The sequence below is a fragment of the Venturia canescens genome, chromosome 2, assembly GCF_019457755.1.
Source record: "Venturia canescens isolate UGA chromosome 2, ASM1945775v1, whole genome shotgun sequence".
NCBI lineage: Eukaryota > Metazoa > Arthropoda > Insecta > Hymenoptera > Ichneumonidae > Venturia > Venturia canescens.
The window spans coordinates 19,848,173-19,867,721 of record NC_057422.1 but is presented as its reverse complement, the minus strand read 5'-3'; the positions used below and the strand labels follow the sequence as shown (position 1 = coordinate 19,867,721).

Genomic DNA, 19,549 nt, shown 5'->3' with positions numbered 1-19,549 from the left:
CTCGATCGCTCAATCAAAATACCCCTCAATTACATTACAATAAATTCAGGAGTAACACAAGACGCGTGGTGCGTACCAATACAGGCTCGAAGTCGCACACACGGACATGAAAGCGTCTCGTCAAATATATATAATTACTCGAGCTCTCCGATTCGAAAAATAGAATGTCTTATTTCTTTTTTTTCCGCGTTTATCAATAGTGCGAGGATCTTGAGAGAAGCGAGAATTCGCGCCCGCGGTTCATTCTGCACTTTCCTATTCACCGGTGCGATAGACACTCACCCATTCATATACGCGTATATCATCGCACTTTCAACATTCGAGACCTTCGTTTCTCTATTTCAAACTATGTATACGGGCTGGCACACCAAATTCTATGCCAGCATCGAGCCCAGCATTCGTATTTATATATACATCTATATCCGGCAGCATCCAACACTCCATTCTTCAACGGATACCACGTCCAATGGCCATTTTCCCTCTCCGCGCGCGCCTCCTCATTCTCTACCTTCGCTCATCCGGTTCTCCAGTTGTAAAGAACAAACAGCAAAAAAAATCAACCCGCATAGAATATACGTATACAGAGCTTTTCAGAACTGATAGCTCTGACTCTGCTCGTGCGTATTGAAATTTGCGATCGCAGATTTTCTCCAAAACGGTCAAAAAAATGTTTTCGTTTATCGACACTCCTTCCACTTTTTCATCATTTTACTTTGTTTCTTTTGCTCCATTCGATGTGTCGTGCATTTACATTTTATCCTAGTTGTGTGCCAAGCTTCTCGACCAGTCAAATTAAAAAATTCGGCAAAAATTACTCAAATGTATACATGACCCAATTTGAGTTTCAAGTAAATGCGGAACGAACCTTTTTTCCCACTTTTATAAAAGGATCATTGAGAAACGGTAAATGGATCCTCTTGTTTACAGACTTGTGACAACATTCATTGGATGAACCCATACGAAACACCGCGTTCGTCCTGACAATCCATAATTATATCATAAAGAACGTAAATTATCTCTTCTAGATATATATTTGCATGTATGTATATTAGGGCGATGCAAAAAAAATCGATATTTTTTTTCTCGGAGTTCTAACGGAAATCGTTAGTACATCAAAAAAAAAAGGAATTTTTCCAAAATTTCAGAATGAAAAAAAATTTTTTAGATAGTGCTCAAACCACTTTCGATATTTTTCTGTTTTTTCTCAAAAATCGTGAAGCCAAAGTTTTTTTTTGCTTTCACAGCAGAAAGAGCAGACAGTTTTATGGAATCATGAATCTAATGAAATTTTGTCATTCTCAAATAAATTTAAAAGCTATGTCGCATAATATATTTATTTTTTTTCTGTATATTTAGCTATAAATTATGAGATTGAAAACGTATAGCTACAAATGGAAATTTTTGTTGTCCTTCCAAAAGAAAGGGTGAAAGTATTTTGCAAAAACAGTTTCAAAGCTTTGTTGAACTCAAATTTTCTATTTCAAAGTCTGGTATTTCAACGCGGAGGACGTTATATTTTGAAAATCTTCTAGTTTTCTCATTTGTTATAAAAATTAGTACAATATTTTGACTGAATTCTAATGTGGGAAATAAATGTAATCTAATGAATGCAAAATCGCAATAATTTTTAATTCCAAACTGTTTATTTACAATCAAACTATTTGAGTTTGTGCAGGATGGCAACTTTGTATAATAAACCTATTTCGATCTTGTTAATTCAATTTTTTTTTTATATCCGCAAAAATTATACCGATTTTGGAAGTTTGATGAAAAATATTTGCAATTTTGCATCCGTTAGTCTCCATTTCTTTCTAACAGAATTCGGTCAAAATATTTTGCTATTTTTCATAACGAACGAAAAAACTAGAAAATTCCCAAATTTTAACGCCTTCTGCGGTAAAATATCAGACTTCGGAACAAAGAATTCGAATTCGGCAAAATACAGCTTTATTTGGCACGTTGTCATTTTTGTACGATGCCCTAGCAAGTTTTCGTGCATAAAAATATTTATCTCTATGAAAAATACAGAAAAATTGAAATCGATCGCTTGCGAACACCCAAAAATATTTGTTATTAGGTGTTATTTTGAAAAACTATGTTTTTGCAAAGTACATTCACTTTTTTGGAAGGACCACAAAAATTACCAGCAGTATAGCCACGCATTTTTTGATCTCATGATTTATAGCTAAATAATATTGAATTAAAAAATTACTTTTTTTCGATGTACTAACGATTTCCGTAGGAGCCTCGAGGAAAAAAATATCTTTTTTTTTGCATCACCTTAATGTATACACGCTCTACACACCGATAAGATTATAAATGTTCTTCTCAAAACTCTCGCCTTTCTAGTAACGCAGTCTTAGAAAACACGTTAATCTTATTATCCAAGCTTTGACTAAAAAGCGTTTGATCTACATGGATTTATATTTAGCTGCAGGGGTCCGCTCGATATCGAGTCGTAGAGACACAAGTTCGTTACGCCTAGATTTTTCGGAATGGAATTTACCGCGGCGTTTCCTCCGTTTCTCTACGCTCCGCTGGATCACTGGACTCGTCTCTCTCCTTTCTATCACTTTTCCATGCTTCTCATAATCCACCTTTTCAACCTATAAATACCGCAGAATTTAGAGTTCATTTCGTAGCTCAATCAAACATCGATCAACGTGACATTCGATTTAGCATATTCACGAATCTTATAAAATATCGGAAGCGAGTTGGTTCATGATTCGTCATTCCGAATGACCAAAAAACCAGATGGAAAACGAGAATGAGTTTATCTATGAAGATAAAATAACGTGGATGAGATTGAAAATTTCCATAAAAATGTCAACATTTGTCGCGGTAATTTTTGTATTCGTTCGATTAAAAATGGGCATTGCATATTTGAAAAAATCCGTTTGCTTCCGACTTTTTGGCAAGCGCACAGTTTTAATTGCTCGTATGTCGTACCTACGATTTGCCTGATACGAAATTCTCATTTTTTATTCGTTCGTTCTAACGAAGTTGTTGTCAAGGATTTAGAGTGTTGGTTGCGAGTATTGAAGGAGCAGTGAGAGAGTTGGCGATCGGACCCCCGTTATAACTAACGAGCCCGGACAGGCGTTTGATAAATTATATATACTTTAAGCGTGTCTCGGGAGCCACGGGCGAACCGACCAGTTCTTCAGGCTCTCTCATGCAGTTCGTTTCTCCTACGAGATTCGAACTAACAGCTTATACTACGAGAATAAACGTAGGTGTGTGTGTGTGTGCGAGGCTGGAATATCTGCGAGCATCGAACTCCGCAAAAAGAGTCGAATAAAAACGGTGATTTTTAGTACGCCACACTTGTTGAGCGTATCAAGGAGATTGTAGAAATCACGATGTATGAGAGCTTCAACGAGGAGACCAGACGATCAGTATACGGATGAAAAAAAAACAGCTTTACATTCCCGAGCAATCATCAAGCATATTTCGCTTCTCCCTTAACTGATCAAACTGTTTTCACGTTATTTCATCTACCGCATTTATATTTACAGCGCTCTTTCTCATGACGGGATCGCAAATCAAAATTCAAAACAGCAATTCGACCTTGGCGTTTCGACGCATCTATTTTCGTATATTCAAGTTTTCACATGACTTTCGAGTTTGCATTGTCGGAATACAACGAAACGTATATACTTTCTCCTTATTCGGCATTTCGTTCGTTGTATTTTTCAAACAAACGCAGTTTTTTTCTACGCAAGCTCTTTGAGAATGCTTAGCAATTGCGTGAACCGCCGCGAAATCCGAGAAGATTCCTTCATCCGATAAAGAACAGCAAAAGAGTGTTCACAGACGAGGCTGAAGTTTGCAACGTTGGAGTCCAACGGAATGAAGAAAAAAAAGATTTGTAACTCATCATTTTTTTATTTAAGGTTGACCTATCGCAAACTTCATTATTAGATACAAACGTGATATTTTTTTATTTCATAGTTAAAGTGCGCAGGAAAATCCCTGCAAAATTTGTGAGCGCATCATCGACTAGTTATAACAATAAATAATCGATAAAATTTCGAAATTTAACACACAGCTTATGAAGATCACGCTCCAACAGAGACTTGAGCCATGAATAACTAATTTTCCCGATTAGATATGTTTTAAAAACGAATTCTCAAATGTTAAAAAAATGATGAGGATAATTTTTGAATAAAAAAAAAACGAAGTTTGCCGAACAAATAAAATAAAAATCTTCGATTTAGTCGAGTAATTACGTGGTGTGTCGTCATCTTCTGCTACTACCGCTCTGGCTGCGTAAAGGTGGCATCGCTGCATAACCTCGAATAACACGGAACGGATTCGAATATGTGAACTGTCAAACTGTACTTATTGAATAGTCGAATTGAGGGTTCTTATCCGAGAAACAGAATGCTAGGAAAAATATATTTGTTTGAAGATAATGTTTCTGGTCCAGCCGAACATTGTGTCGATTCATGGTCAAATATAACCTCCTCGCACAAATGGATAGTAAATGGTAAGCAAAGGAGACAGCGTTGCCATATGTATTAAGAGTATGGCTGATTGTCAAATGAGAATGACATTAAAAAACTTCATAATAAATGATGTTCCATAAATCATCACGACACACACCTGAAAAATCATGGACTTTCGTAATACTAAAAAAATAATATATAAATCCATCATTTATAGTTAATTTAAAGTTTTCAAAATAATAATGTGTCTCTTCACTAGCTGTTGCGATAGGTGGGTGAAACATAACGAATTGCACATTCGGCAGGGAACAGAATTAGAGATTTACTGGAATTATTCGAGAGTTTTTCTAGATCACTTCGTTGGACTCCAACGTTTTGAGCGGTTATGTTATTCGATCTCGTAAGAATGAGAGCACATTCTCTTAGTTGGAAACCAAGAATCTAGTTCGCTATGATTTACGCGCATCTATACTTCCCCAACATTAGAGATGACACATAAGTATCGATAAAAGTTGTGCAGACCCAATTCCTGGATAATCTCCGAATTTGAATCGGGCTTATTTTGCAAAAGCTTTCGAAAACTGTAAGTTTTTCGAAAGCAAAAAGTCTCAGCCCACTTTTTTTGAATAATCGACAAATGTAAATTTTGCACGCATGGACACAACAATGAACTTAAATCATCATAAAAGTGGGGTGCAGGAGGCCCTAAATCGGTCATTCAAAATTTTCCGGCTTAGCATAGTTGGCTTTTTTCTACCAACGTATGAAGTGTGCATGTCTGTCACTAGGAACAGGTGTATAGGAGAATGTGCCGGTAGCAAAAAGTTGCGAAGATGCTTTCATTCTTCGAGCGTCTACTTCTTCAACCTCTCTTCCCCCTGAACAGCACACGCTCGCGTCCGCGTACACATCTATAAAATATCACTCGGATTGCATATCTGTGGATTTTTGTGTACAGAATGTCTCTGTGTTCGTTGCCGTGCGTATTTTCCTAGACACGAGTGTACACACGCCCATTCCTACCTGCTAGGTAAGGCGTTTCAAGTCTTCATCACAGCGCGAAGCCAGTATTTATACCAGTTCCAATGTTCGTTGGGTGTGTGCTGGGCGAGTTTCGGATGGCTTGGGGGCCACGAGGTTCTCCGTAGTTCCGGGCTTCCAGCATCGTGTAACATACGCAGTGTCTCTCAAAGCTTTTCTTTCGATATCGCACGCGATTGCATCGAATCACTCGATTTTGACAGACCACTCCCCCTTCGTTTTTTTCGGGTTTCCGACCAGCGAACTACGCAGATGGGAAGCGAATTGTCCCCACTCATGTTGGTTAAAATGCGATTTAGGCTGAACTGTAATAAAGCTGATGATCTCGATCCAGCATCCCAAGATTCACTCGATCACTTAAATTTTTTTATCAAGAGACACGATATCGGCTTTACGCCAAGTATTAAATCTAAAGTGAGAATGATCGTTTCGATACCATATGCAGTGAATTTCGGCACACCTTGTATGCACTGCACACGGTACTCATCTCGTGGCGGCTGGAACCGCGAGAGAGCTAACGGCCGCTAACAAGGGCCTGCCAGGAGTGTGTACGAGAGAGGGAGAGCGAGAGGACGAGGACACAAAAAAGGAGAGTTTCCTCACGAGAACGAAAGAGAGGGAGACCTAGAGAAAGAGAGAGAGAAAGGAGGGTGGTCACGAGGAACGGAGTAAAACTGAAACGCGAGGGGCGGCGTGCTAACTGCCGCCGCTACCACCGCACCAACACCATGAGCCATGAGCCATCACCATATATACTGAGGATATTCAACAAGGACTACGAGGAGAAGAGTTCATGGACTGCCAGGGGTACAACTATGCGCTGCTTTTCTCTCGAAGGAAGAACCCGGGCGTCCCCCTCAACGATGCCTTTTTAACATTGGCGTAGCAGCAGGCTCATATTCCATGGAGCAGTTCCACGAGATTTCACTCATAATCTCATGTTTTGTTGCGCTTGTATCCCTGCTCGAGCTCCGAGATAACGGCTCGAGTTGTTTGGGTCTTTCTCAATTTCAGACTTTCTTTGCGTACTTTGAACGAAAACTTAACTTCCTCGCGGTAATCATCGGACATTCTCAGCATCGATAATTAATCAAGCGACACTGCCCACTTCGTGAGATATCGATGTTTCCTGAAGTGGAACACAACACATGAAAACACGTTTGTTCGGGTCAAAAGTTACGAAAATCCCTTCGAAGCAGTGCTTGAAAGAAAAAAAATGAAAAAGGAAAAATACATTTTACTGCATTCCGACGGCGCGAACTTCAACATCGTTCAATTTCCCGTGACTAAGCCCCGTGAAACGTGCACTTATGTACAAACTTCACCTGGTTAACTCGACAAGTCGTTACGACTAAACTTACCATTTCACTGTGCACGACAACACACGGCGAATGCATGCTTTTATGCCTCGACAATATCGACGTGACTGAATTCTACAAAATATTTAATCGCGCAAATCCACACGATTCTTGGATTGAAATTGGCACTGGAACCTCAAACGCTCCATCACCCGCTTTCAACATGTCTCGAACCATCGACGTTAATTTCATTAAACATTCAATACCAGGCGTAAATTTAATAGCGTTAAAAAATAATTGAGAGAGTTCGTATAAGAAGAAAAAGTAGTAAAAAAGTGAAAATAATGTAATTTTTTTTTAAACACATCGATAACATATTTCTAATGATCGTTATTCTTTACGACGCTGAAGTTTGCAACGCTGGAGTCCAACGAAACGAAGGAAAAAAAACACTTGTGATTCACCAATTTATTTCACGAAGCATCGGTGTTGGTTGGAAAACCACGAATTGCAAATTCGGCAGGGAAGAAAATTGGAGAATTACTCGAATTATTGGAGATTTTTTTTTACTTCATTTCGTTGAAATCCAACATTGCAAACTTCAACGTCATTATTCTTTCAATTTTTCAAATCGTCTCATTCGGTCCACAGATTTGGTTGCAGAGCGATGGTCGCAGAAAACCAAGATTTTTGAATTCATAGTGCTTCGCGAAACTAATGAAGCATTGATTTATGAGTGCAGCAATGGAAATAAAAATATAAAATATAAGAATAGACAAAGAAAATTTTAAAAACAATTTAACAATAAGAGAGTGAGAGATCGTGCACATTCACTGTTTTCCGCTCTTTCCCTTTGAACAAGTGTTATTTACTCGAGTAGTGCGTAATACCGATCGAAGCGTTTAATATCAAAGGGTAAAATAATTAATTAATCGATCTCATTGTGGTTCTCTTGTTCGGATCCTTTGATTCTGCACAGGTGATATTTTGACCCCATCGATACGATTTTTTCGAGAAAAAAGTCCAGGCTATTTGTTGCTGGGATCATCGGGACGTAAGAATAAGAGAGACATCGACGATGCGAGAATATCGATAAGATTCTTTTGGCAAAGCCGCCCGCTCGCGGTATAAATTGAGAAAAAAAAATAAAAAGAAAGAGCACAGCATTCGATCTTCTTTATGTACGCGCCGAAGAGCGCATCGGCTGTTACTTCCACAAAGCCGGGAAACCTCAAAGTCGAGCATCGTTTCGAATTCTCCCCTTAATAGCATCCGTGACCCATACATATGCATGAAGAGAACCCGGCTCTATCCTTTGCCAGTCCCGTTCATTCGGCCTGTTGTTCATGCATTCGGTCCAACGAGCTTTCAGAGGGAATCGTATTATGTTTACTTCTATCATATATATATATGTATATATCCAGCAGTGTATTGCCTCCTTTAACTAGAAAAGCCGTCTAGCCGAAAACACACGCGTTTGAAGCCCTGTAACGCTATAATATGTATCGTTCGAATTCTCCGCTTTTAGTTCCGCATCGGATCGAACTTTAACTGAATTTCATGAAGAAACGATTTGGCAAATACGCGATGAAGAAATATCGAACATTCGTTTATAACGAATTTCCGTCTCAAATATCTTTCGTAGACTTATTCGCGACAGTGAAAGTTGAATGAACGATTCAGAGGCTGCTCTCAGACCGGAATATCAATGCGAATCATCGAAAAAACGATCAGGACAAACTTCGCGTACTATTTTGGAATATCTCAATACACTTGTGCAATAGAATGCTTCATTTTAACTAAACAAATCCGTGTGCGCAATATCGAATTTTGCGAGTTTTATTGTTATCGTTTTATTGGTATTCTGGATGGCCTCTAATACGTCTAAATATGCCGTTATTTACATATAGCTTTTGACTTTTGATGATCACATATACTAATGATGGCATAGTGTACTTGACAGATATGTTGTTATGAGAAGCTAACTGACAATATTTTTGATTGGATTATAATTGTTATGGTTGGAAATCCCATATATGTAACCAACCGCAGCTTCCCTAACCACGATTCCAGCTTATAAACAAATATGCAAGTTCGGAAAAAATTGAAAGTGAGGGGAGCTTGTTTCCATTAACTTCAAATACGACTTAAAGAGAAAAAGTTTGCGAAATCGATTTAGGTTAGTCGAGATTACACTAAATTGTGTAAGAAATTGATGGAACAGAATATCTCCGTAGTCGAAGGGCAATTACGGAGTCGTTTGTTTTATTATCGGTGAGAGTGTTATTTCAGATGTAAGCTTTTAGGTAATCTCAAAACCAAACTTGTCAATAATCATTTTTATTTTTTTTTCGGCATGGGATTCATTTTTCAGACGACAATGTGGTGATGCCTACAGAATATTTTAATTATAAATCGATACAACACTGAATGTCACAAGTGACAGTTCATTAGCATTGACGGTTTTCAAACATTCGTTTCATTTGATTCTCATACTTTTACATATAGATCAGAAAGGTTATTTTATAAATAGATTGGTTAATATGTTGCTTTTCAAACATAGAATCTCAGTTGCCAATTTTTTACTGGATTCGATTGGAATTTTATTAATTGGTGATTCGAAAATTCTGGATAAACATAGACATATATTGGAAAATGCGTGATCCTTAATAACCTGTAAAATCCCATACGCTCATTCCGAAATGACAGATACGTGAGAAAAAACCAACATTTAGTTATCATAATGAAATTATTTTTCGTCTTTTAAAGTGCCTGAAAATTTCAGCTAAAAGGAATGAAATCGTTTTTCAACATTAAAACAACCACATATGAATTCTAATTTTCGTCAGAAAATAGTTACCAATGGTTCCCTCATATAATCATAATCTTACATTCCATTCCAGAGCTTATTTAATGTACAATCAGTTCGATACGATCAATGACTTAATTTATTTAAATTACTTTGTCAGAAACTTCATCAAAGGATAATGAAAATGTATTATAGAAAGCAGCATTTATTGGTTGAAATTACATAAGCACTCTTATCAAAATCACCTGGTGTAAGTTCGGTTAAATTTTTATTTTTGAACAATTTAACAAGCATGATATCTAGAAAATAGCTAGAACGCCCGAGCTAGTACATTAAAAGAGAGTGTTTAGCTTCCCCCGCTTGGTTCGACTGACTCTTTCTGATCTCTTAACCCCGCCGCCGGATTTCGGTAATCCGGACGAATTAGTGGCTAATTCGTGGGCACGCCAACACGTGGAATCCACTGCTCTTGTTACAATTTCGACAATGCCGTGGAGTCATGAAATTAAAACAGTGCGTTGCGTCTCAAATTCTGCAAAGTTTTTGCGTAGACTTGAAGGTTCTTTGGCCAATGAATATTCTCTCGTATCGATACACATTCCGCGTACAATGTTTTTGCACTCATATATACCGGGAACGAGTATCCCGAGAGCAAAATATAACTTGGAGGCCGCGAGCATTATCGCAGAAGGATAGTAGGGATAGGAAGAGAAAATAAAATCTCGACTCTCGTGTTTGGCTTCGAAAGAAAAAGAAGAAACGCGAAGAGCACAGAGGAACAATTTTATGATACTGTAGTTTGCATCCTGCCAATTTAAAGAAGTTTCAGTAATGTGCTTCTGGTTCCCAAGGAAGCATTATCATTACTCTCGGAATAACCAATACGCATTTGCAAGACAATTGCAATTGTTTAAAAAGAAAAACCTTATTTCCGCTCAAATGTCGTATAGAAAAGTGCAAAAATTTAACGAGAAGACAGTTTTTCTTTAACTTACATAATACCCGCGCTTTTTCTTTCAATGTGAAACGCCCAAAAGAAGAAAATATTCTCATGGAGAGATGCATGAATTATAAATACGAAAATGAAAAAGAGACTGAAATTCTCGGGTTTGAATTTCAAGCTCTTCATTTTTTCGTGAAAATAAGAAGCTTTTGTCTATGGAAAACGATGAAAAAAATGGGGATTTCACATATCAGAATCTTGATTCAACGTCGAGATTCTCACACTCACACCCACACACACGCGTACACGAACACGAGTACAATTCTTATCGGAGGCTCACGAAGTATAATGTGTGTGTGCGCTTGTTCACGTTCTTTTCTCGTACATGCGGGATGAGTGCCTACTCTCTGGTAACGACGCGAAGAAGAACAAATATTAGCACCCACTTCTTTTCTCCTCGGAGCTTGTTGCTCTCGTTACTTCCCAGATTTTCCTCCTCTTTTTCACTTTTCTCCTATTGTCTCTCTTCCTTCCTGTCCTTTCCTCTTTTCGCCCTTTCTCTGTTTCTTCCAGCCTTTTCTCATTTTGTCTTCCTCCTTCCCTCTCTCCCTCTCTCCCCCTTTCCCCCTGTTCACAAGTTTCAAGAAGTACACTTCATGCAAACTTCTTTTTTCGAGCCCCGTAATTGTATACCCACGTGTATTCTTCTTCTTTTTGCTCCTGATAGCACTCAGTGATGCATCCACACTTAACTCTCCACGCAGGTTCACAGTCGAGTTTCCCCCCGCTGCTCCCTTAATCCCTTTATTAATGCCAATTAAAGAAGGCAAAAGTGGCTTATGAGTGTTGCTAATTTAGCGCAACTTAATGTCCCCCATTGTTTCATTCTTTCGTTGAAAATCTTGCTGAGATTGACTATACGCCATTGCGTCAAGGAAACCGTAAGTATGAACGAAAATTCTCCTGTACACGAGAAGAACACGAGAATGCGAGCAATTCATCCCGGACTCGCTTCGACTGCATTCTTTTTTTCGTTTTCATTTATCGTAACTACCACCAACTCGAGTTCTCGGTCCTTCTCAATACAATCAAGTGAAGTGTAGGTACTCAAGACGAGAAATTGGAAGAAATGTAGTGCAAACGCCTTTAATCTACCATTCGGAGATTAAAGAGAACTTCGTATCACGAGCTCGTTGCTTTATACGTACACAGATTACATCTGCTTTCCTACAGGAACCTCCGCAGAGGAAGACACAGACTCATACCTACGGGCATTTCTCAACCGAATCTTTGGGCTTTATTATCTCGATGATTCTTCGAAAAATCCAACCTCCAGACAACATCGATACTCGAGTGATTGACTTTTGCAATCTAACCAAAATAGCATACGTTAACTTCTCTATAAATTCATCGTCAAACATTATTTTTTGCTACATTCACTCATCCTAAAATAAATACAATATTAAATCGCACTTGAATAAATTCAAAAGTATTTGTTGTTTTGTACGCCGAGTATCGCCGATCCGCCAAAGTGTTTAGAAATTTACTGTACTAGCAGAATTTCATTCGCGCTTGTACGATAATATATCGACACTCATGTATAGCGATATATTTGTTTGTCACACATAAATTTTTATCGAGTTCTCGCTTCACAAAAAATAACTATGTGTATGCTTGTAACAATCCTATGGCACCATAGTAGTTTTTACTAGAATTTTCTCTCCGTGTAGGAACCTTTGAAATTAGAGATCGAGTCGACGTTACATTTTTCTGGAACGGACCATACCAACGTCCGCATATTCTTCGACGATGGATTTTTACTGATTAAAATATCGATGTACCACAAAATCCAGCTTCCACAAGTACGTCTGTATTTGTTAGAAGTGCCTCTCTCTCTCTCTCTCAGGATTTCACTCATCGTGAGTGCAAGATATTTAGGTCGCCTATTCAAACTACTCTCTTCTAGCATCGAGCGATTCACGAATCTACCCCCTAGAACACGTACGCGTCGTGTTACACGTACACCGAACCTCCCTTCGCAACTCCGTTTTTTTCTTTACCTTCTGTCTGTCTGTCTGTACGACGTGCACTATCTGCAAACACGCGGATATTCTCCTATAAACCGATAATTACGTCTGTCTCTGTGTTCTTGTCGAAGTAACGTGCAACAACCAGTTTTTTATCTTTCGAACCAATTATGGAGAGTAATATTCTCGATACAGAGCAACGGACTTTCGGTTTATATAGGAACAGCGAGTGATGAATATTTTCGTCATCGGTGTGATTTTACGCCGTATATGAATTCGTGCGATCGAAAAAGTGCTTGTTTCTCGAACGGAAATACTTTTTCTCACGCGACTTTAAGGTGATCTATCACTTGCGCGAGTGCGAGAGAGATAACTGCAAAATGGTTGCACGGTTTACTCGGACACCCTTGATTTTTTGAGAAAAATAAAAGTTACACCTTGTTCTCTGATAAAATGAGAATAGCGTGTAACTCATATTTTCTTTCAAATATCAAGCTACTCGGAATAAACCGTGCAACAGGATTTTTACCGACTGAACAAGTGATAGAGCACCTTAAGGAGTTTCGGTACAGGCGATACAATGTTGCCATGCTAAACTATGCTAAAAGCATAAAAAATTTCAAAAAGTTCAGAATTTTATAAAATTTGGTGAACATATTCTTTAGTGCCAAATTTGACAATACAAATTTTTTAAGATTTTTCTTCTACACAGTTATCGAGTAATTGATCACTAAAGTTCACGTGTATAAGCATAGTGTATACATTCCGGGCATAAGAAATCTGCTTTAATACGTAATTACTCGATAACTAAGCAGAAGAAAATTTTGAAAAAAATTGTGTCTTCGCACTTGATGTTGAAGAACATTATCACCAAATTTGATCAATTTCTTATCATTTTGACGAATATAGCCACCCTCCTTAAATTGTACTTACGCAATTGAACAATCAATAGCGAACAATTCTCTTTCGATCGGAGTGAGGAATGAAAAGTTATGAGAAGAATCGTTGTGCGGTTTCGAGGATGCGGATGTTTCAATGTCGTTATAGATTTCTAACGTGACGGCACATACGCTGCGCAGAATTTCACGAGCCAACGAGCCGAACTTATTTACGCCGCTACTCTCGCCCAGTTGTTTTCCCGCTCGAAATTCCAGGACTCGGAGAGCAGCGAAAGAAAGAGAAGGAACGGTCAGTGGTGGTCTCTGTCGAGCTTTAAACCGTTTTAAACAGACTCCCCTTTGAGTCAGTCTCTCGACTGCGAATGAGAGCCCCAAAGGGAATAATAATGCATTAACGTGCATAATGAGGTGAAGAAACTCGCTTCGGTTCTTTTTCTTTGCCAACTCAAAGACAAGAGAAAAGTAGAAAAAGAAAAGATTCCGGCAGAGTCTCTTGGTTGAACGCGATTGACATTTGCATCGCTCCCAGAAGAAAGTTCAGTGAAAGTCGAAAGAACAGTCACGTTATTTTTTTGTTCTTGCCGATAAGAACAACACCCACCAGAAGATATTCCAATTAGAATTTCGTGACAAAAGAAAGTAAATATTTACAAAACTTACTTTTGCTAAAATTTTTTTCAGCATCATCATCAATAAAAAATGATATGGAGGTTCATTTTGGGGAAGGGAGGGGAAGGAACAAAAACCAAAAAATTTGAAAAAATTCGAATGAAATTTCAGTTTCTTCGCTACTGTCATCAATGAAAAATGGTCCCAACATTTTGGGCAACATTTAATATTGATAAAAAATTATATTACGATTAATTTTAAGAATGGGGAAGGTAAAGAAAACGCAATTTGCTTTTATGAACGAAATTTCAATTTCTTAGCTACTGTAATCATTAATTCTTTCAGTATTCATTGTTCCAACCCATGCAACCCCTTAGAAGTAGTTGGGTGGGTCCAGAACAGCTTCCTTATTTCGTATTTTGCGAGGTATTTTGATTTTTCTATAAACCTTCCCCTTCGTGATCTTTTTCAGATTTAAAAAGAAAACGTTTATAATAAAAACCTTTTTACCACGTCCCCCCTCTAAAATGAATCGCGGTATACGTAATTTTTCATCAATGATAATGTTTAAAAAACAATTTGGCATGCTTTCTAGCAAAAGTATGTATTGTAATAAATATTTAACGACGCTGAAGTTTGCAACGTTGGAGAGCAACGAAATGAAAGAAAAAAATCTCCAATAATTCTCCAATTCCGTTCCCTGCCGAATTTGCAATTGGTAGTTTATCATCCTACACCGATACTTCGTGAAATAAAATATTGGCGAATGAAGAATGTTTTTTTCGTTCATTTCGTCGGACCCCAACGTTGCAAACTTCAGCGTCATAATATTTACCTGAAAAAATCATATCCCGGTTGAAATGTAAGAAAAAAGAGCAGACGAACGAATTTAGCCGAAAGAAGCTTGAACGCGGGATCAATTACGTGTTCCAGGATCACCGACGCTGCTGTTCGCCACTCACAAAGATATCCGCGTGGCGAATGTATCGCGGGGCAACAAGGTGGCGACTCTCGTGAAGGATCTTTCGCAGGGTGCAGCGTTGGATTTTTATTGGGAGCGTCGTTTGGTTTGTTGGTCCGACAGCGGTTTGGAGATGATCCAATGCGTGCACACGAACGGTACGAGCGTCGGGGAGCGGATGACGGTCGTAAATTCGTCGTTGATATCGCCGGACGGTTTGGCGTGCGATTGGTACACGGGAAAATTGTATTGGACGGACGGTGACAAGAATCGTATCGAAGTAACGAGCATAGACGGCAAACACAGGAAAGTATTATTCTGGACGGAGATTTATGAGCCGAGGGCAATTGCTTTGGTCCCAATGAGGAGCATAATGTTTTGGACGGATTGGGGGGACGTGCCCAAGATCGAGAAAGCCTCGATGAACGGTGATCCTAGTACGCGAGAAGTCATAGTTTCGGACGACATTTTTTGGCCGAACGGTATAACGGTTGACTATGAAAACGAGCTGATTTACTGGGCGGACGGTAGATTACGTTTCATCGCGGTGATGGACTACGACGGTAACAACAGACGAAAAGTCGTCAGCCAAGGCTTGGATTATCCGTTCGCGATAACCTTCTTTGAGCAGCGTCTCTATTGGACCGACTGGAAAACGTGGTGCATCCATTCCCACGACGTACGTTCGAGCACGCAGTCGCCGCATCCACGAGAGCTCTTCCACGGCGAATACATACCCGGGGACATTGAAGTCTGGGACCCCCGGCGACAACCCCATTTGGACAACCCTTGCATCCACGATAACGGGAATTGCTCGCATCTGTGCTTGCTCAGCAGCAAAGAGCCCGGTTATAGCTGCGCTTGTCCAACCGGTGTTAAACTCGTGGACAATTACACGTGTGCCAAAGGACCCCAAGAGGTGTTATTGATCGTCCAGCGTAACGCCATTTGCAAGCTCTCCCTGGATTCGCCGGACTACACGAATTTCGTATTGCCACTTACCGGCATTAAGTACGCGATCGCTATTGACTTTGATCCGGTTGACGAGATGCTCTATTGGACGGATGAAAAAGTGTGCGCCATCAGACGAGCCTACCTCGATGGGAGCGGACAGGAGGACGTCGTCACTACCGAAGTCTCGAATCCGGATGGAATCGCCATCGATTGGATCGCCAGGAACATGTATTGGTCCGACACCGGCACCGATCGCATCGAAGTTGCAAGGTTGAACGGTACCAGTAGAAAAGTACTCATCAACGAGGATCTCATTGAGCCACGTGCGATCGCACTCGCGCCTGAACTCGGTTGGATGTTTTGGACCGATTGGAACGAGAAAAGGCCGAAAATCGAGCGCAGCAATCTCGATGGGAGCGAGCGAACGCTCCTCATAACCAAAGACATTGTTTGGCCTAACGGGATCGCTCTCGACCTCGATCGCAAAAAGATTTATTGGTGCGATGCCAGTATGGACAAAATAGAGGTGTGCAACATGGACGGGACCGATCGCCGGGAAGTCATCACCGACAATCTTCCCCACTTGTTCGGATTGAGCCTCCTCGGCGATTATCTGTATTGGACCGATTGGCAACGACGGAGCATCGACCGAGCTCACAAATTAACCGGTGGCGAACGCGAGGTCATCGTTGAACAAGTGCCCAATGTCATGGGACTCAAAGCTGTTCATCTTGGACGGGTACGCGGCAGCAATCCTTGCGCTCGTAACAACGGCGGCTGCACTCATCTCTGCCTCAACAGACCCGGAAATAACTACGTTTGCGCCTGCCAAATCGATTACGAACTCATCAGGGACAAAAAGACTTGCGTCATACCCGACGCCTTCTTGTTGTTCTCAAGGAAAGACAAAATCGGACGGATCAGCATTGAAAATCCTAACAATGACAACATCATTCCCGTCACCGGTGTCAAAGATGCGAGGTTAAATTTTACCCAACGAATTTTTCATTCCAAAATCCGTCAATTAAACTTTTTTCCCCGTACACGGAGAGACTTTTATAGCAAAAATTACTATGTTTTTATAGTAACGTCGGACCTATCGATATTATTATAATAATCGCTACGGAGTGTGTCAAATAATGCAAAAATTTGGGGAACCATTACCACAGTCCATAGTAAATAACGCGCTGTACTATATAAAAAATCAACACCGAGCGAATTTTCATTGAAAACATAGTAAATAATGAAATGATTTGATGAATATTTGGGAGATAACATAACAATCCTTTCTCCGTGCTATACGAAAAATTGCATAGTTTCGTATTTCCCTTTTTACCGCATTGAATTATGACGCTGAAGTTTGCAACGCTGGAGTCCAACGAAATGATAAAAAAAACTCCAGTAATTCTAGTAATTCTCCAATTTCGTTCCCTGTCGAATTTGCAATTCGTAGTTTTTCAACCTGCACCGATACATGGTCAAATAAACAAATTAGTGAATTACAAATGTTTTTTTTCCTTCATTTCGTTGGACTCCGACGTTGCAAACTTCAGCGTCGTACTGAATTTTGCTCAATAACATATCAAAATTCATGCGCCCACTAATTATATGAGGCGTTGCGAGTATAAATATGAAAATAATCTAACGGCACATAGTAAAATTTCAAGCAATCGCTTCGCTCGTAATCGGACTTTGTCGAGTAAATCTTTGTCGAAAATAAAATTTACTTCTTTTCGAACGGTGCGACTCAACGATACAAACATTTTCGACATTTCACCAATCTGTCCAGTCCAATTAACCAATTTTTAACATTTCACCAAAGACACCAGTGACATTTGGTTATCGATACAACGTTCGATGTAAGAATGTCATAGATCTAAATTTCGCCTGTCGTGCATAGTAAAATTTGAGAGAACTGCTTCCGGCATCAAAATTACTATGCACTTTGGTGAAATGTAATAGAATGGCGATATACAACAGCGCTGCTACAAAACATAGCAAATTTTTCTATGTATTCATCCGAAATATTCGTATAAAAGTCTCTCCGTGTATAGAAAACGGTATTTGCAATATTCATTGTAATTTTATAAAAAATTATTTACCTTTCAGCGCCCTTGACTTTGATATGCAGAATCACATCTATTGGACTGATGTTAAGCTCAAAGCTGTCACCCGAGCCTTCAGAAATGGTTCCGATGTCGAAAGGATCGTTGATCTTGGCCTCGAAACACCGGAGAGTCTCGCAGTCGATTGGATAGCTCACAATCTTTATTGGACCGACACTGGAACTCGTAGAATCGAAGTCGTTAGGTTGGAGGGTTGCAGTCGTAAAGTTCTCATATGGCAGGATCTCGTTGAACCGAGGTGCCTCGCTCTCGATCCGGAAAGAGGGTAAAATTATTTCATCCACAAACGCCCCACCGTTCAACGTTAGATTGCTGAAAAAAAAAAAATTAATTTCGTTTTTTATCATTCCTCGTATATTTTGTACTGTTTGAAATTTTATTTTTTTTTTTATTTTTTTTTATTTAATTAAATAAATTAACCGCGATGATCCGTGAAAAATGCATAAACTGATGAGAATTACTGACAAATGCGCGTGTTCGTGTGTTTTTTTCAGGCACATGTATTGGAGCGAATGGGGAAAAAGTGGGAGCATCGAAAGAGCTGGTTTGGATGGTTCACGACGACAGATAATACTGTCGAACGTTGGTCGTGCCAACGGATTGACGATCGATCACTCAGCTCGAATATTATACTGGGCGGACCTTTTTACTCCAGCTATCGACAGTTACGATCTTCAAACGGGAAAGAGAAAAGCTATAATAACACAAGACATTGTATATCCCTTCAGCATAACGCAGTATCAGGATTATATTTATTGGACCGATTGGAACACCGGTGACATCGAAAGAGCCTACAAAACGAATGGATCCAACAGAACGAAAATCCATGATCGTCTCGAGTCCGTAACCGATCTTCTTGTTTTCCATCACTCTCGACAATCTGGCAGTAATCCATGCTCCGTCAGAAACGGCGATTGCAGTCATTTGTGCATTGCTCTTCCCGAACCCGGTGGCAGAAATTCTGTTACTCGCAAATGTGCTTGTCCGACTCATTATAATCTTGCACCGGATAACAAAACTTGTGTTGGTAAGAAAAATAGGAAACACACGCTCAAAACAATTCTGATTTCAACATTATTAGAAATTTTTTCACTGCTTTACAATCCAACGCCAACAAAAACTTTTAAACGCTTTAAATATAATTTCATATTTGAAACAAAATCAAGAAATTCCGTATTTCGTACCATTTTCCAAAATTTCTCAATTAAAGGTGATTTATCCATCGTATAAATAAATGAACACAGAGAAATACATCAGAGAAGAATTAGTGTTCAAATTCCATCTGGAACGTTACTTCACATTATTCCGAGTGTACTTTGACTTGTTAAAAAATGACAAATTCAGCTGATGAGTTGGGGGTTTTTTTTTGTGCGGAGAAAAGTAATAACGCGATGAAAAGTATCGAAGAACGGGCACAAAAATTTTCATAAC

At 39.3% G+C, this 19,549-nt stretch overlaps 1 protein-coding gene across 1 annotated transcript in view; it reads left to right on the top strand.

Moving 5' to 3' along the window:
- Nucleotides 1–19,549, top strand: part of arr (low-density lipoprotein receptor-related protein 6) — a 34,812-nt gene that overhangs the window by 9,768 nt on the left and 5,495 nt on the right. Inside the window, exons 2-4 of the mRNA XM_043413016.1 lie at nucleotides 15,011–16,973; nucleotides 18,102–18,383; nucleotides 18,613–19,145. Coding sequence (XP_043268951.1) covers nucleotides 15,011–16,973; nucleotides 18,102–18,383; nucleotides 18,613–19,145 — 2,778 coding nt within the window. The remainder of the gene's footprint in view (nucleotides 1–15,010; nucleotides 16,974–18,101; nucleotides 18,384–18,612; nucleotides 19,146–19,549) is intronic.